Raw genomic sequence first — 23,683 nt, 5'->3', positions numbered from 1 at the left:
CGTTCCAACCTCTCCGCCTCCCCCTCCCACCCGCCCGGCGCGCTCAGTGCCCCCAGCTCCCGCGGCAGCCGCAGCGCCCGCAGCGCCCGCAGCGCCCGCAGCCCTCCGCTGACGCAGGACACCAACGAGCCACAGTCCTCCTGCGTTCCTAGAGGGGCGTTCCGAGAACACCGCTGTCCTGAATCTCAGATGGTCTGGTTGAGTGTTCGACTCCTCCGGGGCGTCGCTGCCGGGTAGCAGGCGACCCTGCTCCAGGCTGGGGAGGAACCGCGGGCCGGGGCGTGCGAGCAGCGCGTTCCCTACGGGCGCTGAGAAGCCTTCGTGACGGAGGGGCCGTGCGGACCGGTCGTCCGGGGCCTGTAAGGCGGTGGAGCTGTGGATGTTGTTCAGTGGACGCCGTGGTCGGCTGCAGCTTTCCGGGAGTTGAGTGCGATTTCACACGGGTTAAGGTAAGCCATAGAAGGTAATATTTGAGCAGAAACCTGAAGGAGCTGAGAAGACCTACGTGGCTTTTGGGCGTCGCAGCTTTCTGGGCAGAGGGAACGCCCAGGGCTAAGGCTCCAAAGCGGGAGCCTGGTTGACACATTCGAGGAAGTGTAGGGAGACCGGAGCGACCAGGGCGAGGTTTTCGGAGGATGGATGCAGAGATCGGGGGTGCGGGGAGGCATTGTATTGGGCCTTTCTTGGTGTGAAAAGAATTTTTGGAAAATTTTGAGCAGAGGAGAAACACCTGATTTATCTTTTAAAGACTCTATAGCTGGACAAAAGTGGAATCAGGGGAACTGAAAAGTTAGGAGATCATTGCAAGTAATTCAGGTGGGAGTAAAAGGTGTCCTGGACTAGTATTGTGGAAGACGCGGCTGGAAGTGCTCAGAGGAATGATCTACTTTGAAGGTAGAGCCAGCAGGGTTTGCTTTTGGATCAGATGTGGGTCGTGTGAGTATGACAGAAGACAGAGATAAATTTCAGGTTTTCAGCCTGTGGCTGCAAGAGATATTGGAGGAAAGACCTGAGGTTCAGCTTTGAGACCTTGATTATGTCATTTAAGTCTTCAACTCTCACTGTCTGGGTTTTCTTCTCTCTACAGTGAAGGTAGTAATAGTGTCTTCGTGATAGGGTTGCATTAATGCATGTAAAGCACATATACAGTTTTCCTGGCTTATTGTTTTACTATCCTGAGACATGAAGAGTCAACTAATAAGAAGAAAATTGGAAGGTTGGAGATGTTCCAGGCAGAGGAGTGAGAGTGGAAAGGACCCAAGAGCAGGAAAGGGTATTGCAAGTTTGAGAGACTGAAAGTTCATTACATCACAAGGAAATTTTAATCCTATTAGATGTTTTGAACTTGATCCTGAGAGTAATGAGCCATTAAATGTAATATGCACAGCAAAGACCTAATCGTATTTTCCCTTTAGGAAGATCACTGACTGCATTGAGAAAGCCATTTGCAGTAGTCGGGTAGGAGAAGATCGTGGCAAAAAGGATGAAGAGAAGTGGGTGGTTTGGGAGATGTTAAGTAGACTCAGTAGAACTTGATTGCCCCAATATATGATATATGAAAGGGGGCTGGAAAGGTCAGTTTTCAAATCGTCTATTATACATTATGTTAGACATATGTAATCACATCATAGAAACAAGCCACCACTAATTCACTATTCTACACTGCATATCTCTGTTACCCAGGTTCTCTAGAGAAGCAGAGCCAATAGCAATATATAGATATAGAAATACACATAGAAGAAGATTTATTGTAAGGGACTGGCTCACACAGTGATGGAGGCTGGCAAGTTCCAAGGTCTGCAAAGTGAGTCGGCAAGCTGCAGACTCAGGAGAGCTGGTGATTAAGTTCCTGGCTGAGTCCAAAGGCCTGAGAACCCGGAGATTCAATGATGTAGTTACAGTCGGAAGGCCAGCAGATTCAAGACCCAGGAAGCGCCGATGTTTCTGGTCAAGTTCAAAGGCAGAAAGAAAGCTGATGTTCCAGTTTGAATCTTGTCAGGCAGGAAGAAATCTCTCTTACTTGGGGGAGAGTCTGCTGGTTGTTTTTTTTTTTTTTTTTTACTTCTTTTTTTCATTCAGATCTTCAACTGATTAGATTGAGGGTGCCCACATTATGGAGGATAATCTGCTTCCGTCAGTTGACTGATTTAAATATTAATCTCATTCAGAAACTCCCAGAAAAATGTCTGGACCCCGTGGCCTAGTAAAGTTTTTAGATAAAAGTAACCATCACAATATCAAACTTTTATTTCTGGCTAATAACTATCACTCATCACTTTCTTGGACTTTTTCACTTCCATTTAGAATAGTAGTATTTGGCAGGGGGAAGAATAGTAGGATTTAGCTTTTTAAATTTTAAGTTCATTTTTGACACAGAAAAGCATACACCAACTGGGAGTGTTTGTATGTGCACATCCAGGAGTGTACAACCACAAGCTGCATTCAGAGCCTAGCCAGGCACAGCCACTAACTGAGTAAGCCCCCGTGCATGCTGATTCAAAGGCAAGTGTCAGCTGCCGGCACATGCGACTCCACAAATCCTTCCAGTCACTTTAGGAGAACTCCAGATCAAGAATGCAAAGACCCCATACACCAACAGCTTGCTCCAAAGGACAATGGTGACACATTGGGTTTGAGAAGCTTCTACAAGGTATCCAGGTGCCAGGTGACCAGAAGAAAATTTGAATGTGGCACTCTTGAGTTACCTGGGCTGGACAATAAGGAAATCTTTGGATAAAGATAGTAATCAAGTTACAAACACACCTGTCCTCTCCATTCCCCCTTCCCAGCTTCTGCCCTATTTTATCCTTCCATAAAATGTCATATTTTTTTGAAAAAGCAATTTTTGCCCATTGTTTTCATGTTCCCATTTTCCTGTGGCAGGCTGACTGCTCAGCCTAACCCACAACCTGAATTGCCTTCTCAGAAGTCAGTGACCTCTGTGTTTTTGTTGTTGTTTGTGTTTTGTTTTTTTTAAACTGCTTTATTAATTTCATAATATGTAATGAGCATCTTTCCATGCCATAGGTAAAACTTACCTTCTGACAGAAACTTACAAATTGGTCCAGATGCAGTATTTAGCTAGAAGCTGGTAATGGGAGATTCAGAGGAAACAAGTAACACCAGAAGGTTTACAAGGCACATCATGAACATGTCAAGTTTAGGGAGCAGGTGTGTCTCCCTGTTAACTTTAGGGAAAACATCAGGATTCAAGGCTCAAGGCGGAACTTGCGATGGTCGTGGTGAGGGGGATCAGTGCTGACTGCCTGTAGACTCTGCTCTCCCTCAGAGTTTCAGTCAGCTGTCTCATCCCCCCACCCTTACCACTGCTCTTGTCTCGTCCTTGCCTGTGGCCGCCTTACATGGAACCACCTACGAAGTCCTCCAGGCTCACAACATTCACCAGCTTCCAAACAGAGGGACCACGGCTCTCCTTCATTAGCATCTGGCTCCTTTTCATCCATTTTTTTCCTGGCATTTTCCATGTTGAGATTTTTTACTGCTTGTTCCTCTTTGGATGCCATTGCTCCTACCCCTATCCTTGCTGTCTGCTACTCCCGATTCTCGCCACAAGTGCACCGCCACAATACTTGAACCCAAAGATCTGCTCCCCTTCCCCTCCTCCTCCTACTGTTGGGCCACCACCTCCTACTCAGGGCCACTGCAAGCAGGAACTGAGAAGGGTGCAAGTGACCACTGGGCCTGATTTGTGTTTTTTAATTGATTGCATGTGTCAGATCCTAGACTCATCTACCTTCCTGTGACATTTCACACTCCTGAGCACTGTGTTGTCATAGAACCCCAGTTACAAATCAGTGAATTTGTGTCCTTTACAATTATCATCTCGTTCACCTCAAAACATCTCTGAACTAGGTGTTACCTTCATCTTTCAGGTGAGTAAACTAAGTCTCCAAGAGGATAAGGAACTTGTCCCAGGTCACTGCTGGCAAGTGACAGGGCTGGATCGGAACATGTACAGAAATGGCTCCCCCTGGCCTTTTAGACACTGTTCCTTCTCACCTCTCTTCTGTGTCGTCGGAGTTTCCTGGGTTCCAGCCACCACTAATTGTTGCATCGCCCTGAGTCTGCCAGGCTTTCTTTCCCCAACAGCTCTGTGCTCAGCCTTGGCTCTGACTGAAAAACCCATTCTCTGTTTTCTTGTCTGCTTCACTTTCACTTGTCTTTTAGGACTCAGAAGGACCTGCCTCCAGGAAGGAGCCTCACCACCGTGCCCCACTGATACCCTGTGCATCCCTGCGCTGTAGCCCAGCGTGCGCTGCTTTGTGGCCTCTTGAGAAGCAGAGAACAGAGGAGGCAGGGAGCTGGGTCCCTCTCTGTGTTTCTGGCCACTGAGGGTCTAGTGCATAGTAGACAGTCAGCAAGGGAGGTGAGCTGTGAAGACCATATCCTTGTAGTTAATCCTGATATTGGCTTTAATGAACATGTAAGCAGTTTTGTTTTGTGTCTTTTGTCCCTTAATGTTTTGAGACTTTTCAAATCTACAGAACAGTTGAGAGAACAGCGCAGTTGGTACTGTGGCCCCTCGTGCAGCAGCCGTGGTGAACTGCCCGCTGTGTGTGCTCGCTCACTGTGCACACGAACACACACTGCCCTCCTGTAACACCTGAAAGTAAGTTTCAGCATCATCTCCTGAGAATAAGGATACGTGACCATAAAACATTCATCTCAACTGAGCAAATTTTCAGTCGACACCTCGAAACTTTTTCTGTAAAGGGCCCATCAGTAAATGTTTTCAGCATTGCAGGTGAGATGATCTCTGTGGAAGCCACTTAGTCCTGCCAGTGTTGCGCAAATGCAGCCGGAACGAGACTGGAACAAGTGGGCGAGTGGGCGTGGAATTCCAGTAAAGCCTCGGGCCAACAACAGGCTCTGGGCTCCATTTGGTTCTTTGGGCTGTAGTTTGCTTATTTAGGCTTCTGAGTTCTTCAAACCATAATGTTGGTATCTTTTTAAAACTCCAGCCAGTTTTATACATTGCATTTTGCTATGTTGCTTTAATCTAGACCAGGGGTGTCAAACTCATTTTCACCAAGAGCCACATCAGCCTCGTGATTGCCTTCAAAGGACCGAATGTGGTTTTAGGACTGTATAAATGTAACTACCCTTTAACTAGGGGCAAGGAGCTCCTCGCTGCCGCTGGGTAGAAACAAAGTGGAGGCCCGGATTCAGCCTGCAGGCTTTGTGTTTGCTACCTGTGATCTAGACCCACACCTTGCTCTTTTCGTGAAATTGATTGTTTTGAAGAGCTAATGCCTGTTATAGATGAACTGCGTTCTGGATTCCCCTGAAAGTTGACTCATTATTAGGTTCACATTAAACATTTTCAGTGATGATACTATGCAGGTGGGAAGGTATAAGGTCAGTTGTCTTACTGTTGGAGCTGCTAGATTCTATCACTACCTTGAGTGTGTGATGTCTCCATTTTTCCTTTTGTCATTAATAAGTGGTAAATATGGAAGGTCATTGAGACTGAAAATGCACCTCACCCCCACCCCCGCAGCCCTCCTCTGCTTTCACCCAGTGACTCTACCCATTTGTGGTCCTTATGGAATCAATTATTTCACCAAGAGCTACAAAATGGGGAATTTTCAAATGTATTTTTCCTATGTCAGCTGGAAGTCTTGTGTAAAACAGAGTTTTTTCATTTTGTCTGTGTTCCTTTTTTAGGAATTAAAAAAAATTAAAGATTTTTTAATTTATTTTTAGAGAGAGGGGAAGGGAGGGAGAAAGGCCAGGAGATAAACATCAATGTGTGGCCACCTCTCAAGCACCCCATGATGGGGACCTGGCCCGCATGCCTTGACTGGGAATCAACCGGCCACCCTTTGGTTCCCAGGCCAGCACTAAATCCACTGAGCCACACCAGCCAGGGCTAGGGAATTTTTTCCAGCGGGAACAAAATGGATAGTAATTGTTGAAAATGTACCCACCCGACACAGGGGTGTTGCTATTGCTCTTGTTCTCGTTGCTACTGCTATTACTATTTCTGTGATTCTTGTTATTAAATTTCCAGGACTGTCCCTGAGGAGATAGTCCAAAAGAAAGTTCTCCAAGACAGAGAGCAGTCTAAAGCTGGAGATGACATCAGTATCGGTTGGTGCTCCTTCCCTGGCTCCTCTGAATCTGAAGAAGGATCCAGGAAGGCCAGTGAAGGACGATCACCACGCTGCTAGGGAGCAGGGATTCAGACGCCCAGGAAACGGCACCGGCCTTGAACGGGAGCCGCTGTGCAGACAGTTCAGGCAGTTGCGGTATGAAGAGACCGCAGGACCTCGGGAGGCGTTGCGCCGGCTCCACGAGCTCTGCCGGCTGTGGCTGCGGCCCGAGACGCACAGCAAGGAGGAGATGCTGGAGCTGCTGGTGCTGGAGCAGTTCCTGCGCATCCTGCCCGCGGGGCTGCGCGCCCGGGTGCGGGAGCGGCGCCCGCAGAGCGGAGAAGAGGCTGTGGTTGTACTGGAGGACCTGCATCCAGAGCTGCGGGAAACTGGACAGCAGGTGGAAAAGGTAAGATGAGTGCTCTTTTTCAGGAAGGCTGGATTGGAGACCAGCTGGAGAGGTGGAAAGGAGCTGAGTAGTGTGGCATGAGAATTGCCGAGTCCCCTCAGTTTTCCTGTCAGTTGGGCTGTTCGTTGCTGCAGGTTTCACCTTTTCTGTGCTGAGAGGAAACATGCTTTTTGTTGCCCCTGTGCAGTTTCTCTTTGCTCTCTTTTCTAATGTTGGAGTACTCTTCTGAACAGCAGTTCTCTCCTGTACCCGCTTGTACCCAATTGTCCCTAGCACCTAGGACAGGCAGAGCAACAGCACGTGTGTGTGGAAGACACAGTGGCTCTGAATGCTGCGCAGGCCCAGCAGGTCAGACCTGAGCGAGCAGACCCGAAGCCTGAAACAGAACAAGGTAAGAAACAGACCGTCTTCCTGGGTGTGAGAAGCCTGCACAGCACCCCTGGCATTTTGTTCTTTGTTTTTGTTTGGAGTCAGGTTTATTGAGGTATAGTGTACAGACTGCAGACCCACTCTTTGTAAGTGTAGAGTTCAGTGGGTTTCTCACACAGGAAGTAATTACAGTTGTCTAATCACCACCATAATGAAGACGTGAGATTCTGTCACCCCAGATCTTTCACTTTGGTCCATTAACGCTGAAGCCTCCTGTGAGAGGGCTGCTTCCTCCCCACGGCACAGAACCCCAGCCCCGCGCTGCGGGGCTCATTTCCTCTCACTGCCTTCCTGCCGCTGTGAGAGGCTTCTGTCTTTGATTTCTAAATGTCACCTGGATTGGGGGGTGTTGTTGTTGTTGTTTTGCTCTGCTCTGTTTTCTTTGGCTCTGAAATAGATCTTTCTAATTTTTGTCCCTTTCATTTTCTTCTTTCCAGTCTGATACAAGCCCTGCTTGTCATCTCGGTGCCTCTGTGGGAGCACCGTCTGCCCTTTCAACACATTCATTAATGTTGCTCCCTCCTTAAGTCCCTTCAGTTAGTGAGTGATGTTATTCTTTCAACCTTTTTTTTTTGATGTTTGAAAAATTCTGTAATGAAGAGTAAAATCAAGAAAAAAACCACCACTTTCAGTACCTTCCAATGGCTGTTAACAAAGGCGTCATATGCATATTCCAGCATCTGCTGACCTCACAGCCAAGTAATGTCAACTAACAACCAGCGTGCTCCACTCTGCTGGGCTTCGAGCACCGACTGTCCTGTGTTTTGGGAAAACCCCTGTCCCCAGGCAGATTGGGACAGTGAGTCACCCTCTGTCCCATCCTGCCCAGCTGCATTTTGTTTCTCCCTGAGTCTTCCATCTGGAATGGCTGTTCCTCACTCTCCCTAAGCCCTACCCACCCTCGGGACCTGGCCAAGACGCCACTTTCTCGGTCATTTCCTGCCTCCTCCAAGTCTGGGTGAGGTTCCCCACCAGGTGTTCTCCTACCACAGAGTTGATCCCATTATAGTGTAGTTGCTGGTCGGCGCCTCCTTTTTTCCTGCCAGAAAAATCGGCAGGGCCTTTCTTTTATTTCCTGAGCCTGTTACAGTTCCTGGCTTAGAGCTGGCAGTCAGTAAGTGTCTCCTTGGTGAATGGCTGGTATTGATTCTGAAGTCCTTCTTACCCACTGCCTCCTCTTTCAGTTTTGGATGTTGCTGCAAAGGTGTGCCTCTTCTGGAAAGTTTGAGGCATAATTTACATTTCTACACTTACGCAGCTAGTAAAATAAACATTTACTCAACATTAAAATCGGCACCACATCCACTTTTCTTCATTTTCAGTTAAAAGGCCATCGCTTTCTTATTGGCCCAGGGTCCTCAGTGGACCTTTCTTTTCCATTTTCCATGTGACAAGCCGTTTTCAAGAATACAGCCATTCTGTTTGAGACAGTCTGCCAGCGTGTGTGTGTGTGTGAGTGTGTATGTGAGTGTGTGTGATACAATAAAATTCAAACCATGCGAGTAGGCCACTTCCCACCACCACCCGCTCTCTCCCCCAAAGGCAGCCACTGTTAACAGTTTCTTCTGTGTCATTCCACATGTAATCTATACAAACACAAACAACCACAATATTTCCACTTTGCACACATGGCTGGATTTAAAATTTTTCCTACTAATTACAGATTTCTTTCCCCAGGCACCAAAAAACAAATCATTGTTGGCATATGTTTGATATTTCAGGTGAAGAGACAGCAACTGAAAATGAGATGTCAGCTACAGAGACAGACCCTTGCGGAGGATCAGAATCGACTGGGAGAGTACCTGAGCCCGGGGAGCCGCATCGTGAGGGCTCTCACTTGGAAAGGCAGCAGGCCAAGCCCAAGGGAAAAGCCGACCATAACCGCTCAGCGGGTGGGGAGAGATTCCTCCAGTGCTCAGACCCGGTTGGACATGAAGGTATGCACAGCGCAGGAAGGCTCTGTGGATCCAGTCCTCCCGGGCATCAGAAAATCCGCTCTAGAGAGAAAAGCCATCAGTGTCATGAGTGTGGGAAAGCCTTTCAGAGAAGCTCACACCTTGTCAGACATCAGAAAATCCATCTTGGTGAGAAGCCTTATCAGTGCAAGGAGTGTGGGAAAGTGTTTAGCCAGAACGCAGGCCTTTTGGAGCATCATAGAATCCATACTGGAGAGAAACCTTTTCTCTGTATCCACTGTGGGAAGAGCTTCAGGCGCAGCTCTCACCTGAACCGGCACCAGAGGATTCACAGTCAGGAGGAGCCCTGTGAGTGCAGGGAGTGTGGGAAGACCTTTAGCCAGGCCCTGCTCCTCACCCACCATCAGAGAACCCACAGCCACGCCCGGGGCCACCAGTGTCACGCATGCGGGAAGGCCTTCAGCTTAACCTCAGACCTTATTCGACATCACAGGATTCACACTGGAGAAAAACCTTTCACGTGCAACATATGCCAGAAAGCCTTCCGACTCAACTCCCACCTTGCTCAGCACATGCGGATCCACAATGAAGAAAAACCCTATGAGTGCAGTGAGTGCGGGGAAGCCTTCAGGCAGAGGTCAGGCCTTTCTCAACATCGGAGATACCACCACAAAGACAGACCAGCTCACTGAAGTGCCCTCCCGTCATGGGGTGTCTGGGATAGAACATGAACAAGCACGCCGCATTTTAGTAGAATTCCCTCTAGCCAGTCCTGGCATCAGAGGATCCTTGGGGTTGGCGGGGGGTAGACTTGGAGGCTATCTGCCCCCACTCTTCCTCCTTTCTTTTCCTTGAAGTCAGCTTTGTGCTGACTGACCAAGATGGCACTGGGGGGTCAGAGTGGAAAGCCTCTTTGACGGCAGGGCTCCTCAGAGCCTTGACCTGGTGCAGACGTGGTGATGCATCTCCAGGTAGCAGGGAACCTCATGACTGAGTGAGGGCTTTGAAGCTAGCAGCAATTCAGGTATCCACAGATGTACAGGCTGAAGCAGAACAAGAGCAGATGGATATTTTTTTGCATATGCTACAGCAAGAGACTCCTATAAAATAAAACAGGTGTCTTACAGTGCGAGTTCATGGTGACTGTGCCCCCCAGTGGCTTTACTAACCCCCACGCCTCCCACCCCCAACCAGCAGAGGCATTTTGGAAAGTCAAGATCCCCTAATTTTGCCATTCCACACCCCCATCCCTGCCATGACATCTCATTAGTTTAAGTTAGAAATTAAACTGCAGAAAAGATTCCTGAGTGATTTGAATGAACCATGTTGAATTCATGTAGTTGCTGTCCCTCTTCATAACTCCAGTGCAGGGTAGCAACTGCCGCCTAGACAATTTAGTAAATGTCCGATGCAATTTTTAAGTTTTGCTTGTTCTGGAAGTCTTTGAAAGTCAAATAATAAAAAGTTGGCTTGGAGATTATGATCTCTATGTTGTGAACACAACAACGTCATCGTCACGATGAAGAGCATTACACGTAGGGACTCCACTTCCAGACACATCACTTGTTGAGTAATAGCAGCTGCCTGAGCTCTGCTGTCTGGAAGGGGCTTCACACTCTGCCATGGAGTGGGAAGATTGGTTAAGCATCATGGTTTTCTAAGGATTTGGTTCTGCATATGGTTGAAAGACAAAAAGAGTAGGAGTGAGCTCTGGATAGTGTGGCTCAGTGGACTGGGTGCCAGCCTGGGAAGCAGGGGGTCACTGGTTCAATCCCTGGCCAGGGCACAGCCTGGGGTGCGGGCTGGGTCCCCAGTGGCGGGCACGTGGGAGGCAACACATTGGTGTTTTTCTCTCTCCCTTTCTCCCTTCCCCTCTAAAAACGAGTAAATAAAATATTTTTAAAAAGGTAGGAGTGACTTAATCAAAGTCTGTTTTTCTCCTAAATAAGAGAGGCTGGAGACGAGCAGTCCAGGATGGCAAGGTGGTTCAGTGATGTTACTGGGGCCCCTGGCCTCTGCTTTCCTGCACCGCCATCCTGGTACATGCTGTGGATCCTTACAGTCATCACATGACCCTCAGTGGCTGCTCTAGCTCCAGCCATCACATACAAAACGTGGACACAAGGCAGAAGGACAAAAAGAAGTGCCTCCAAAATCTGCCAGCTCCCTGTGAGCAGCCTTCCCACAGACACTGCCTCACTATGTCATAGGCCAAAACGTGGGACAGGGAGGATGGGAAGTGTGCGCGCAGCTGAAAAGTGGGCTTCTGTCACTCATGGTAAAGGGGGTGCATGCTGGAGTAAGCACTGAGCGGTCTGACCCACTCCTGTTCCTTCCCACTCAGGTGGGACTGGTGAGAGCCGCCAGGCCACCACAGTGACAGTTGACCGAATCTGTAGGAGAAGCAGCTGTAGCAGAAATGGAAGGAATTGCATAGAAAGTCAGCCACATTCCACTGCTTGGTTAGTCATAAAGCTATGTGGTTTTCATCCTGCCTTTATGAGTAAAGTTGATACCAAGTCCCCCCCCCACAGTGTTTGGGGGCCTGTGCAGTGGTCAGCACCCAAACATGTAGCTGTGCCTCATAGTTTAAACTTGTTTCTGTTCGGTTTAAGAAAGAACATGGAATATCTTCCTTCTCAGTAAAAAGCAAAGACATGACCCCGTCAGTGTGGCTCAGCTGTTAGGCATCGTCCTGGCTGGGTTGTCGGTTCTCTCCCTGGTTGGGGTGCACAAGGAAGGCAACCAATGGCCCTTTCCCTCTCTTTCTCCCTCCCTCTGTGTCCAAAATTAAAAAAAAAAAAAAAGCAATGACAAAAGATTCCAAGTGTGAAGAATTAAATGAATATATCCTTAAATGTCTGGAAAATTGATCTTGGCTTTTTCTCATGATTCTATAATACAGGTATTGTATGTATTCTAAATTAATTGACACCTCAGTACCCTGAGGGCAGACCCCTAACCACTTGGCACAAGCGTTGCATACAGGTATATGTAAAATAATATGTTTTTCTTATACCTATAAATCATAAAAACCTGAACAAAAGACGTCATACGAGATCTCAGTTAGTTTTGCTTGCATGTGTGACTCCATGGACACCCTAAAAGGTGAGTTACAAGTCTACTAAGGCAGAAACCCGGAGAAGATGAACTATTGCAACAGCACCTTCTGAGCAGGGTTCTGTGGGCTCACAAAACGTGAACAATGACTAAGAGTGAGCCGCTCCGCGTCACAGTCTGTGCAGCTGGAGTTCCTCTGCATGTATACTCTGTATGTTTAACTTAAAAAACAACACGCCGTTTGCTGTATTGTAATAGTTTATTCATTTGTTCTCCCACCCCTCCACCGCAGCAGCCTGAGACCCTGAAGACAGACTCAGTTTCGCCCTTTCCCTTTTTGGTTTCAAATGCAACGGTTTACACAATTGAGGGCCCTGCGGGGTCTGGGCGGGTGAGGGTCTTCCCGACACACCAGAGAGACGCGCTGCCGCGTCCTAGAGAGGCCCGGCACCGGGTGCGCAGGCTGCCCCCTCCCGCCCGGCGCCCCGACCACCCGCCCAGCCCCGCGGGCTCCTCTGCGCTCCCGGAACCGGTCGGAGGCCGGTCAGGTCCGGTCCTCGCAGCTCGCGGTCGCCCCGCCTTCCGCCCACTGGAGCGCCGGAGCCCGTCGCTGCGCTGCGGGCGACCGAAGGGAGGGTCGGAGGGACCGGCGCTCCCCGTACCGCCCGCCAGCGCCCCGGGCTCACCGAGACGTCCAGGTGCGCTGGGGCCCGGTAGGCGGGGGGCGCGGCGCTGGGGTGTGGTCTGGACCCACCGGGACACCCGCCACCCCGTGCGGCCTGGAGGACAGACTTTCCTGTCTGTTCGTGCGGGGTTTGGGGCGGCCTTGGCGCCGGGCCGTGGGCGGTGGCTGGGCTGCAGGGAGTCCCAGCCTGAGAGACCCGGCGCGCGGAGAGGTTTGCGCGGCGGGACGCGAGCCCCGCCACGCTCTCTCGGAGGTCGGGACTGTGGGTTGTGTTCGTTCACGGCTAGTGCGGTGCCCCCAGATACTGACGTGCCCAGTAAATGCCTGTTGAGTGACACACGCACCAGCAAAACCCAGCAGGGTCGGACCCGGCGGGGTTTGGATGTAGTTCAAGGAGCAGCGACTGAACCCCGGTGTTCGGGAGGGGAGTGTGTGGACTGTGGGCCCGGCTGTGCCGAAGGGAACAATGCGGGGGGCGGGGGGAGCAGCAGAGAAAATGGTCGCAGCGATGATTTTAGGTGGCGATGGCGGAGGGATCGTGCCGGGGCCTGCAGAGGTGCAGGGACAGCGAGCGCGGCTCCGAGCGGCTCTGGCGCCCGTGGGGCCGCCGGGTTGCGGTGCGGGCGGGGCGGCCCGGAGGTGTCCAGTGCAGGGTCCGGGTCTGCAACGGGAAAGGCAGGTTCACGAGGTCTTGGGATGGAGACACGGTGTAATTGCGAAGAATGAGATCACAGAAGAGGGAGGGGGACAAAATAACTTGAAGCTTGTCTGCTGTTTCACTGATCTATTGCTACATTAAAAAAAAACTGAATGAAAATCTCAGCTTTAGTGGGGAAACCTCCGCTGATTGCTTGTTGCGGCTGTGTGGGCTGCCTGAGCAGCCCTGCCCGCCTGGCCCGAGTGACTCCGCCTGAGTGACCCGGTGGCAGCGCCGGCCGAGCCTCCCTGGGCTTTGGCACCTCGTTCTCATCGCCTCAGCTGCCAGCTCCGGCCCCACAGGGCAGCGCAGCCCCTGGCCGCCCAGAGCTGCAGGATCACTGCCTCTTAGCGTGCTTTCTAATGTGTTCTGTCCTTCAAAGCTATCCCCCCTCCCTCTGGGCGCAGGTCGCCGGCACTGCGGACAAGCCGCCCACCCCTGCAGTGAGGGCAGAACATGCGTGTGTGGTCCGTGGCGTCCTGACACGCCTGCCACTTTCATGTTATGATCAATACCTGAAGCGTCGGTCACAGCTGAGTGAACCTGTTCTTAGCCTTCTTTGGTATGTTGTGTGTATTATCTACTACGCTCTTAAATAAAGTAAGCTAGAGAAAAGAAATGTTAGCAAAATTATAAGGAAGAGAAAATACATTTATAGTATCTACTGAAACTATAACACGCATCTTTCAAACTGTGTTCAAGGGTCACGGCCCATGACACCTTCCTGCGAATCCTAGCGCTGAAGCTCAACATGGATGAAGCTTTGTGGAGCCCCGCTCCTGAAAACAGGGGCAGTCCAGTGAGAGTCAAGGTGGAAGATTCCACGTGGGAGCAGGTGTGCAGCACACAGGAGCACGGCCTCCACGCTCAGGAGCTTGGCCGCCTGCGCTTCCAGTGCTTCAGCTACCAGGAGGTGACTGGACCTCGGGAGGCTCTGTCCCAGCTCCAGGAGCTCTGCCGGCTGTGGCTGCGGCCCGAGACGCACAGCAAGGAGCAGATGCTGGAGCTGCTGGTGCTGGAGCAGTTCCTGCGCATCCTGCCCGCGGGGCTGCGCGCCCGGGTGCGGGAGCGGCGCCCGCAGAGTGGCGAGGAGGCCTTGACAGCACTGGAGGATACAGGGACAGACACAGGAGACGTAGCACAGCAGGTGGGAAGAGAAGACTTTTATTTTTATTTTGAAGTTATTCATAACCTAGATAAGTGTTGCGAGAGTGGGACGGAGGACCCCGTCTCTCTTCCCCCACACTTCTTGTGCCAGCCTGTTTCCTGCGGAGCTCCGCCCCGCCCCTGTGTGCGTCTGCCCCCGTGGGCGCGCAGCGTTGAGATCAGTTGCAGCTATTATGCCCCTCTACCTCTAACACTTCAGTCTGTATTTCTGAAGAGCAAGGACTTGCCTCGTGTAAACAGAAATACTGTCATCCTAGAGGAAGTCTTTGTTCAGGTTTTGCCACATTATCGCAGTTGCGTTCTTTATGGCAGATTCCCCCCAGTTCAGGGGTACAGTCCAGCACCACAGGTTGCATGTGGTCCCCATGTCCCCTTAGTTCCCTTGAATGTGGGGGCGTGGCTCGGCCTTTGCTATGACGTCGACAGCTGGGTTTGTCTTGTGTTTCTCATGACGAGTCCCGGTTGTGCGTTTTGGCCCGAATGGCGCAGCAGTGAAGCGTGTCCCCAGTGCGCTCCGTCAGGCGGCACGTGGGCTGTCTCATTACTGGTGATGGCAAGGTGGCCTCTGTCAGACTCCTCACTAGGAAACTACCGCTTGCCCCTGTGTAATAAGTGGCCGGTGGGAGACGCTCTCAGATCCTGCCTATCACATTCCTCATGAAGCTTCCACCCACTGGTTTAGGCATCCCTCTGGGATTTTGTGTTTTGTTTAGTTTTTCTTTGCAGAAATGTCTCGTCTCTCTCACTTGCTGCAGGCATGCGTCCACCTGTGCTGAAGGAAGGAATGTCTCTGTCTTGTTCTGTGTCTTACCTGCTGCTCTAGCAGATTGAATAGCACTGTCTTGTGTCCCCTGGAGGATGTCCCTTACTGCTGTTTGGTCCAGTTCCCACCAGAATGCCTTCTTAAGGTGACCCTTTTGTCCCCAGGCCTCTGTCTACACTCAGGGACAGGACATGCACCTCCTGGTGACAGACTGTCAAGGCGCCTCTTTGGAGTGTCAGAGCCTCCACCTCCTGCCTGGGGCGACCACCGTGAAATGTGAGCCTCCAGAGTTTCCCGACGAGAACGTCCAAGCCGTGAGCCTGAGCGCCAGGGGTGAGCTCAGGTCACCAGCAGGTGTGTGGTCCTTTTGGTAAAAGTTTGTATGTCTGTGTCCTTGAGTTTTGTTTCTGTCTAACCCTGTATTTAAGCAAGCTTTTTAAATCACTTGAAACTGTAAAACATTACAGTGGTAAGGTCTTGTCCAACAGCCTCAGTTAATCATCAGGACAGCCAACGCTCGGGCTTTAAATGACTTGCCCGGGGTCGGCGGAGGCAGAGCAGCATCTAGAATTTAAGCGAAGGTCGCTTGACCTTCGACCAGAATTCTCTCTTCACCACATGTCTCTACTCTACACTCATGGGCATCCTAATACTTACTTGGTGGCTTTCCACAAATGTATCTTTCCCCCTGATAACATTTTCTAGAATATGCTCCCAGCCTGATCTGATCTTTCAGTCATTTTAAATGCAGCTTTAGGCTCACACAGTTTGTCTTCTTTTCCACGTGGAGCACGCTCACCATGTGTGAGGCTCTGTTGCTTTCCGAATCCAGGCTCCACCTCCGGGGAACCAGTCCCAACTCTCCCTTACTGGTCAGCTGTGGGCAGTGCTCTGTCATGGGACAGGACACACACCCAAATGCCGAGGGATTGAGGAGAACAGGCAAAAGCCCCTAGACAGTTCAAAGAGACAACTGCAAGGCAAAGGATCCCCGGTTCAATTCCCAGTTGGGGCATATGCCTGGGTTGCGTGTTCAGTCCCCAGTTGGGGTGCATACAAGAGGCAACCGATCAGTGTTTCTCTCCTCCCTTCCCCTCTCTCTAAAATGAAATAAATAAACTCATTTTAAAAAGAGAAGATCTTGGAACTGCATAGTGTAGTAACTTTCATGGTGAGGGTGTTACCACTCCCTGGAATTGGTTGAAAATTATCCTCACCTCCCTACAAAATCATGTACACTAATCCCCCCTTATCTGAAATTTCAATTACTTACAGTCAGTTGCAGTCCAAAAATATTGAAGGCAGGATTCCAGAAATAACTTATTTTTATTTTTCAATTACAGCTTACTTTCAACAATTCATGAGTTTTACATAGCAAGGTGTTCTGAGTAGCATGATAAAATCTTGTGCCTTCCTGCTCCGTCCCACACAGGACACGAGTCCTCCCTTTGTCCAATGTGTCCACTGCCCTTGGCTGTGGAGTCGCTGAGGAGTCAGCTCAGGCGACCATCCTGGTGTCTCAGTGTGACCCTTATTTTACATAGTCAGGGCCCCCAGGCGCAAGAGCAGTGATGCTGGCAATTCAGACATGCCAGAGAGAAGCGAAAAGGTGAGTGTGTGCAGGGAACACACAGTGCATACTGGCTTCAGCACCATCTGTGGTTTCAGGCACCTACTGGGGGTTTGGGATGTGGCCCCTGCAGTTGGTGGGGGCGGCTACTGTCCAGACACAATTATGCACGTGAGTTCAGAGGGCTCGTGATCTACCCCGTCCTTGTTTACCAGTCACTACATCGGCGATCTGTGAATATCGATGTTCTGACAGTGTGTACAGCATAGATTGTCCTGTAATAAATGGTAGCAGGATGTTAAAGGGAAGTGAAGTGTACAGGACTCAGACTATGAGTGATGTTCACCCATTGTGGCACAAATAGGACTTGGTATTTCCCTACTTTCCTGGCTGATGGTTCTGTCACATTTCTTCCATTAGGAAAAACCACCACCACATGAAGCCTTAAATGTTTTGTTTTTGTACAGAAGTTTAGAGGGGGGAGGGAGCTCTGTGGTCCTGGGGCTGGGAAAGGTTTCCAGGGTGGGGGGAGCCTGTGTGGAGACTGGAAAAGTGAGAGAGTTTGCGGTGCCCAGAGGTGGGGGGAGTGGTGGGGGAGCCTTCCCATCTGTCTGTGAAGTGATGAGCACATCTGCTCGCCCTGATTTCAGTTCCTTTGGACGGCAGGACGGGGGTTGGGTGGTGAAGAATGGAGGTGAGTCGACAGCGTGGCGAAAGCTTGCAGTGGTTGCAGCCATAAGATTCTTCAGCCTCAGTGGAGGCATGAAGAACTGCCTGTGGCGTCCCAGAGAGCTGGACTCCAGCACAGCCTGCGGGCCCTCTGAGCACCGCCAGAGACCCGCTGCCAGAGACCCGCTGCCGCAGGTGTGTGGTTGGGATGAGGGTGCTCGCTCGTCCTCCTTCTCAAGGGCTGCTCCTGTCCGCCTGGCCCCGCCCAAATGTTGTGGAGACGGCCTGCTAGTTACAACCCCAGCACCTGAGGCAGGTTGCCTAGAGATCCGTTTCCCAGGCTGTCGCTTCCCCACCCTGTGCTGGTGTTTTCCAGCTCATGGCTATCATCTCTTCTCTCCATGGCTGTGTGTTTGGCTTACTTTTGTAGGACAGGTGCAGGTTCACAGCACAGTTGAAAGGAAGGAACAGAGGTTTCCTGTGTATACCCTAATCCCACGCACGCACAGCTTTCCCCATTAGCCACTCTTTTTTTATATCTTTATTTCCTCTCCTTTCATTTTCCTCTTTTCTGCCTTCTGGTTTCCTCTTTGCCTCATCTCGCCATTCTCCACATCTTTTCTTCCATTCCTGTGTCTGGCAGAATGAAAACGGTAGTGCTGCTACATGTAGCAAAGAGAAGAAGGTCTGTGGGACTGGGTCGCCCCAGGGGCATTTGTCTCACTCTTGTCTCACTCTTGTCTCCCCCTTCACAGGGCCTGCTCCCCAAGGACCAGCTCCTCTCCAGGAAAAAGCCCCCAGAGACAAGGCACCAGCACCTGGATTCAAGTCAGCCACACCCCAGGTGAGCTGGGGGGCCCTGTGGGAACCTGCACAGCAGCCCCCCTGGGCCTCACCCTCGCCCCTTCTTGACCCTCACCTGTCACCCCAAGCCCTCCCCTCATCCCAGAGTGTCACAGGTAGCAGCCTCCTCTGAGGAGCAGGTTATGATTGCATGCTAGTGCCCCACTCAGCACCATGTGTAGGAGGCACATCCAGGTGTCAGGCGTGGGAGCGACAGGGGTGTCAGAAAGTGCCTGCAGGCATCGGCGCCCAGCGGCTGATGTTTTAGTCTCTGCAGGTCTCTGGCCGCTGTCCGGAGCCCGAGAACCGAGCTGCCCCTCGCAGTGCTCCACGTCCAGCGTTCCACTCACACCCAGTTGATACCTGGTGACGGAAATGGAGATTCTGTGTATGCAAGACACAGCCTCATGTCTTGGGTCTTTTGTTTTTGTTTTTTCTTTAAATTCTCTCAGTGGTTCAATAAATTTCCTAGCCCTTTAGTTAAAAGATAATTAAGTCTCCCATTTAAGCCCTCTGCTGCATCAGTTTTCTCAGGACGTGGTCTTCGTGGGGTTTTCTCCTCGCTCAGTCCTTTTCTGTGTCTGTAACTGGTTCTTTGTCCTGTCTGACCTGGTGCCCCCAGTTTTTAACAAATACTTTACCTTCTTATAAAGAATAGTAGAGACTAAAACCTTCTGGTACCTCTTCATAACCAACACAATTATCTTCAATGTAACATACTAGAGAAACAAAGAAAAAGTAATTTATTTGAACAGTGCTATGTGTTTCAAAGTGACGATAGACAAGATTACACCGGAACAGAGTAACTAAACATTTGCTCTGGTGTATAATCAATGCTTGAATTACGGAGAAATAAGATAACAGGAAAATGAAACACCAGAGTTGGGTGGACAATAGAATAGAAACAAATGTTGAGTCAAACCGTGAAAGACCTGACAGAAAAGGAGAAGCAGCCTCGCTGGAGGCAGGGCCGAGGTGGTGCCAGCTGGGCTGCCCAGGCCAGTGGGCCCTGACCCCGGGAGCCTGTGGGCATGACCTGGCGTGGGCGTGGACTCTGTAGACGTTCATGAAATTAGGTTGAGGTCATGTTGGGTTGGAGAGGGCCCCAAATCCAGTGCTTGGTGTCCTCTGAGACGGCCACGCAGCGACGGTGGCCGGATGGGAGTGAAGCGCCTTCAAGCCGAGGCAGCCTGCGGGAGAGCGAGGCCCTCGGAGGGGTTGACGCCACAGGTGTACGGTACGGAGCGAGACTGGAGTGAGTCCAGTTTCACAACTGACCGCTCACGCTCAGCACGGCGGAAGCTAAGAGGCTGCTCTTGTCTTTGTAGACATCGGTAAAGACGGAGGACGAAGCAGCCCAGACCCTCGTCCCGGAGGAGTGGCCACATCTGCGTCTGGCTCAGAGGACCCTCTGTGGCGACTCAGCTCAGGAGGTGACAGACCTCAGTCTGAGGAGTAAGGACAGGCTTCTGGCTGGTCCCCCTCTCTGCTCACCTTTGCCCGTCACTGACCGGAACCTGGGCCTGGTGAGCCCACATTTCCTGAGACCCTGACCCTCCCTGGGGGCCTCTGTCGTTGGCCTTCTCTCAGCCCCCGTCCCGCTGCATCCCTGCGTCCCATCCTCCTCTCCTGTCATCAGTTACTCACTCCGTCACCCGTTCCTGTCTCCTCCGATCCTCCCTCCCCGACTCCCTCCACAACCCCCCTCTGCTTCCCCTTCTCCTCCTTATCAAGGGTCCCGGGTGCTTTCTCATTTGCAGACGCCCCTTCATAGAAGGAAGATCCCTGAACTCCTGCTCACCCTTCTTTGCCTCAGAAAGGTCTCATCACTGAGAGCGCTACTGTCTATGTGTCATTTCTCCAGCTTTGCTTTGCCCGTGAGACCCTCTCCCTGGCTGAGTGACCTTTCTTAGCATCTTCCTGTACAGGACGCCTCTTGTGTGGTTGCTCAGTCCGTACTTCTGGGACATGTGTCAACTTTCTGTTTGTCGCTTTTAATTTGGAATATTCTGTCCCTGCTCTGAAGGCTGTTTTTTCTAAATTCAAACAATAGATGGCATGTAATTTATTACTGTATTGTTTTAGCTGAAGAAGCTGTAACTAAAGATGAATTGTTTAATGCAAAACAAGAAGCATCTGAAGAGATGGACCAAGGTGCTGAGGCCTCAGGAATACCCGAAAGGTGAGTGTCTGTGGTTCCATGTATCACGAACCCTACAAATGTAAGTAGAAATTTGAATGGAACCAGAGAAACCAATTGCCAAAATCCTGCTTTCCTGGAATAATACAGGAAGTGATGTTGGCAGGAAAGTGACAGAGTTTGCCGCTGTCACGGGGCAGAGCATTAGGGATCCAAAACTTCCCCTGGACGTCACAGGCTCAGGTGAGCTAGGCAGAGGGAGGGATTGAGAATTTGGTTTGGAGAAAAGAGTGACAAACTGATAAGGAGCAGGGACCAAGAGATAGTCGTCCTTCCTTCCTCTCACAGCAAGTGTTCTGTCAGCCCTCGTTAGTCCTGTGTGAACCCCTGCCCCCAGTAAGGGGTGCAGCAGGCAGGAAACAGCTGCCATGCTGTGGGCTTCCGTGGCGTCTGTGGGAGGGACCGTTCCACAGAGCCAGTTTTGGCCTGAAAAGTTCTGGTCTTTGGTGTAGAATAAGGGGTTGTGCCTGAAGATACCAGGAATTGGGCACAAGACTGGAAAAGAGTGGTGAAGATTTGAAATACGTGCTGTGGGGAACTGGGAAGGAAGGACGAGAGGAAGTGGGAAGGCTTTGGGGGCAGCACGGCGTATCTGACCGAATTTTGAGACCGTCAGTTTTAGCGGGTGTCTGCCTGGCTGTGCAAGGGCCCGGCTGTGCGAGGGCCTGATAGAACCTGGGGCAGCAAGGAGCGTGTCCCGTCTGCCCCTTGCTGCGGGAGAAGACGGCCCAGCTCCTTCTCCCAGATTCAACAGTTGAGGAGTGAGTGGGGTGGGGTGGTCTGGCCAAAGTCGCCCTCACGGAGATGTGCGTGAGAAGTAGGTGAGCCCCACTGAAAAGGACCGAGGTGCCCGTGAGGCTGTGCGCTGGCGAGGGACACCGAGTCTCAGAGCATGCGTTCCCTTCCTTCCCCAGAGATGGTGTGCCCGGGGTTGCGTGTGGCGCTCCTGTCGCTGATGCGAAGCCAGCTGCACATTTGAACACCATGAAGCATCGTCACGCAGGCGACCTGTGGGCCCGCACACACATCTCATCCCTGGAATATGCTGCAGGAGACGTCACCTGGAAAGGGAGGAAGAAAGACAAAGCTCGAGTGAGTGAACTGCTCCAAGGCCTTGCGTTTTCTGGGGACTCTGATGTGGAAGAAAATAATGAGCCAGAGGCCCAGCCGGCTCCCAAAAAGCTAAAGTCTTCAAGTGTGCCAGAGAGGACTTGGGCCCAAAAAGACATTAAACCCAGCTTTCCGAGCTGGTCAGTGCTGGACTCTGGCCTGTTGAATCTCAAGAGTGAAAAGCTGAGCCCAGTAGAGCTCTTTGAATTATTTTTTGATGATGAAACATTCAACCTGATTGTCAGTGAGACCAATTAAGTATGCCTCTCAGAAAGATGTCAGCTTGGAAGTCACAATTCAGGAAATGAGGTGCGTGTTCGGGGTCCTGCTGTGGAGTGGGATTGTGAGACGACCCAGAAGGGGAATGTACTGGGAGATCTCGGGTGCTGGTCAGAGCCAGGTCCGAGAGTCCATTACGAGAGACAGATTTGAACTGATTTTCTCATACCTGCATTTTGCAGATAATAGCCGCCTAGATCCAAAAGACAAGTTTACAAAATTGAGGCCTCTCATAAAGCAAATGAATAAGAGCTTCCTCCTGTATGCGCCGCTCCAAGAATACTATTGCTTTGACAAGACCATGTGTGAATGCTTTGACAGTGGCCTGTCCCTGAGTGGGAGGCCTGTGAGGATCGGCTACAAAATGTGGTGCGGCACAACCACGCAGGGCTATCTGGTTTGGTTTGAGCCCCATCAGGAAGAATCCACAATGACAGCAGATAAGGATCTCGATCTTGGTTTGGGGGGAAACCTAGTGATGCGTTTCGCTGATGCCCTTTTAGAGAGAGGTCAGCACCCCTACCACCTGTGTTTCGATGGCTTCTTCACAAGTGTCAAGATAGTGTCAGCCTTGAGGAAGAAAGGCGTGAGGGCAACAGGGGCCATCCGTGAGAACAGGATGGAGAAATGTCCCCTTGTGAATGCAGCGCACATGAAAACAATGAAGAAGGGGTATTTCGATTTCCGAGTGGAAGAAAAGGAGGAGATAATCTTGTGCCGTTGGCATGGCGACGGCGTTTCCAGCCTGTGCTCCAGTGCTGTTGGCATCGAGCCCGTCGGTGAGGTCAGCTGCTTGGTGGATGACGAGATCTCTCAGATAAGCCGCCCATCCATAGTGAAATTGTATAACGAATGCAGGGAAGGTGTAGCTAACATGGATCAAATCATTTCCAAATACAGGGTGAGAATAAGAAGCAAGAAATGGTACTCGGTTTTGGTGAGCTTCATGGTTGATGTAGCCGTGAACAATGCCTGGCAGCTGCACCGAGCCTGTAACCCAGGTGCCTCTCTGGACCCCTCGGACTTCCGGAGACGCATTGCACATGCTTACCTGGAGCCCAGCACTGGCCTGTCAGATCAAGGCCGATGAAAGAGACACTCGGTGGACAGTAATAAGACCGAAGAATCGCAAGCAAACATCAGTTTGTACTTTCCCAAAGCAAATCTGATGTAGGCAATGAAAGTACGTAACTAATATTTTAAAAACCAGAAATTCATATAGATTTTCAAAGAATATTGTAACAAGTAATGTATCTTTTAAAATGTTGAACTCCAGTGGTACCTTTGTGTCTAATTCTGGTGTCAGACATGTGGGGACATATTTACTTGTTGAATTATTTTGTGCATTGAAGGAATGGAGTACTGCCCTTTTGCAGTAATTTCCTCTGGAGAATGTCACTTTTTACATGCAGGCAATGCCATGCAAGTCATGGGCTTTATATACATGATGACATGCATCATGTATATTTCAAATGCAGCTACTTCTACAAAGGTATGTCTGGGTAACTACTTCCTATACTAACTTTGTTAGTGTATCACTTTTATTTATTATAGAAATATGCTTTTGTTGTTTCATCTGCTCATATTTCTCACTTGATTTCTGGTACCAGCAGCCACTTCCCTATTTACAGTATCATTCAGAGACTCTGGAATTCCTATATAGCAATATTAATTAATTTGCAACTAATTAGTTTGCATTGTGATAGATTCTTTCCTGTTTACCCCAAAGCCTTTGCAGGTGTATCCAAACCCCTGTTTTTCTCTCAGCTT

General features: G+C 50.5%; 2 protein-coding genes across 10 annotated transcripts; both read left to right on the top strand.

Moving 5' to 3' along the window:
* The first annotated feature begins 161 nt into the window (after nucleotides 1-161).
* Nucleotides 162-10,565, top strand: ZSCAN26 (zinc finger and SCAN domain containing 26). 9 transcript variants are annotated; one of them, XM_028503484.2, is made up of 6 exons: nucleotides 164-449; nucleotides 4,189-4,387; nucleotides 4,506-4,630; nucleotides 6,035-6,525; nucleotides 6,799-6,916; nucleotides 8,676-10,565. In XM_028503484.2, the coding sequence occupies exons 4-6, from the start codon at nucleotides 6,100-6,102 to the stop codon at nucleotides 9,560-9,562; spliced, it is 1,431 nt and encodes a 476-aa protein (XP_028359285.1). In that variant the 5' UTR covers nucleotides 164-449; nucleotides 4,189-4,387; nucleotides 4,506-4,630; nucleotides 6,035-6,099; the 3' UTR covers nucleotides 9,563-10,565. The 9 variants fall into 9 exon arrangements, 8 of the variants coding, with proteins under 8 accessions (XP_028359285.1, XP_035871551.1, XP_035871553.1 ...); XM_036015658.1 differs by adding an exon at nucleotides 3,894-3,973 and having other exon boundaries at nucleotides 4,189-4,630; XM_036015660.1 differs by lacking the exon at nucleotides 4,506-4,630.
* A 3,143-nt stretch (nucleotides 10,566-13,708) lies between these two features.
* On the top strand, nucleotides 13,709-23,329 carry PGBD1 (piggyBac transposable element derived 1). Its single transcript, XM_036015199.1, is given in 8 exon segments — nucleotides 13,709-13,874; nucleotides 14,015-14,459; nucleotides 15,407-15,575; nucleotides 18,237-18,325; nucleotides 19,653-19,779; nucleotides 20,410-20,506; nucleotides 21,439-21,889; nucleotides 21,891-23,329. Coding segments are annotated over 7 exon segments (2,442 nt in total). The 5' UTR covers nucleotides 13,709-13,874; nucleotides 14,015-14,063; the 3' UTR covers nucleotides 23,004-23,329.
* Nucleotides 23,330-23,683: the final 354 nt, after the last annotated feature.

Source organism: Phyllostomus discolor, chromosome 14 (assembly GCF_004126475.2).
Source record: "Phyllostomus discolor isolate MPI-MPIP mPhyDis1 chromosome 14, mPhyDis1.pri.v3, whole genome shotgun sequence".
Lineage (NCBI taxonomy): Eukaryota > Metazoa > Chordata > Mammalia > Chiroptera > Phyllostomidae > Phyllostomus > Phyllostomus discolor.
This window is presented reverse-complemented; position numbering and strand designations above follow the sequence as displayed.

Coding starts and splice junctions, on each gene's coding strand:
- ZSCAN26 (XM_036015659.1), top strand. CDS start 6,100: ATGACATCAGTATCGGTTGGTGCTCCTTCCCTGGCTCCTCTGAATCTG. Junction 6,526..6,798: donor CTGGACAGCAGGTGGAAAAG/GTAAGATGAGTG, acceptor AATTGTCCCTAG/CACCTAGGACAGGCAGAGCA. Junction 6,917..8,675: donor GAAGCCTGAAACAGAACAAG/GTAAGAAACAGA, acceptor TTGATATTTCAG/GTGAAGAGACAGCAACTGAA.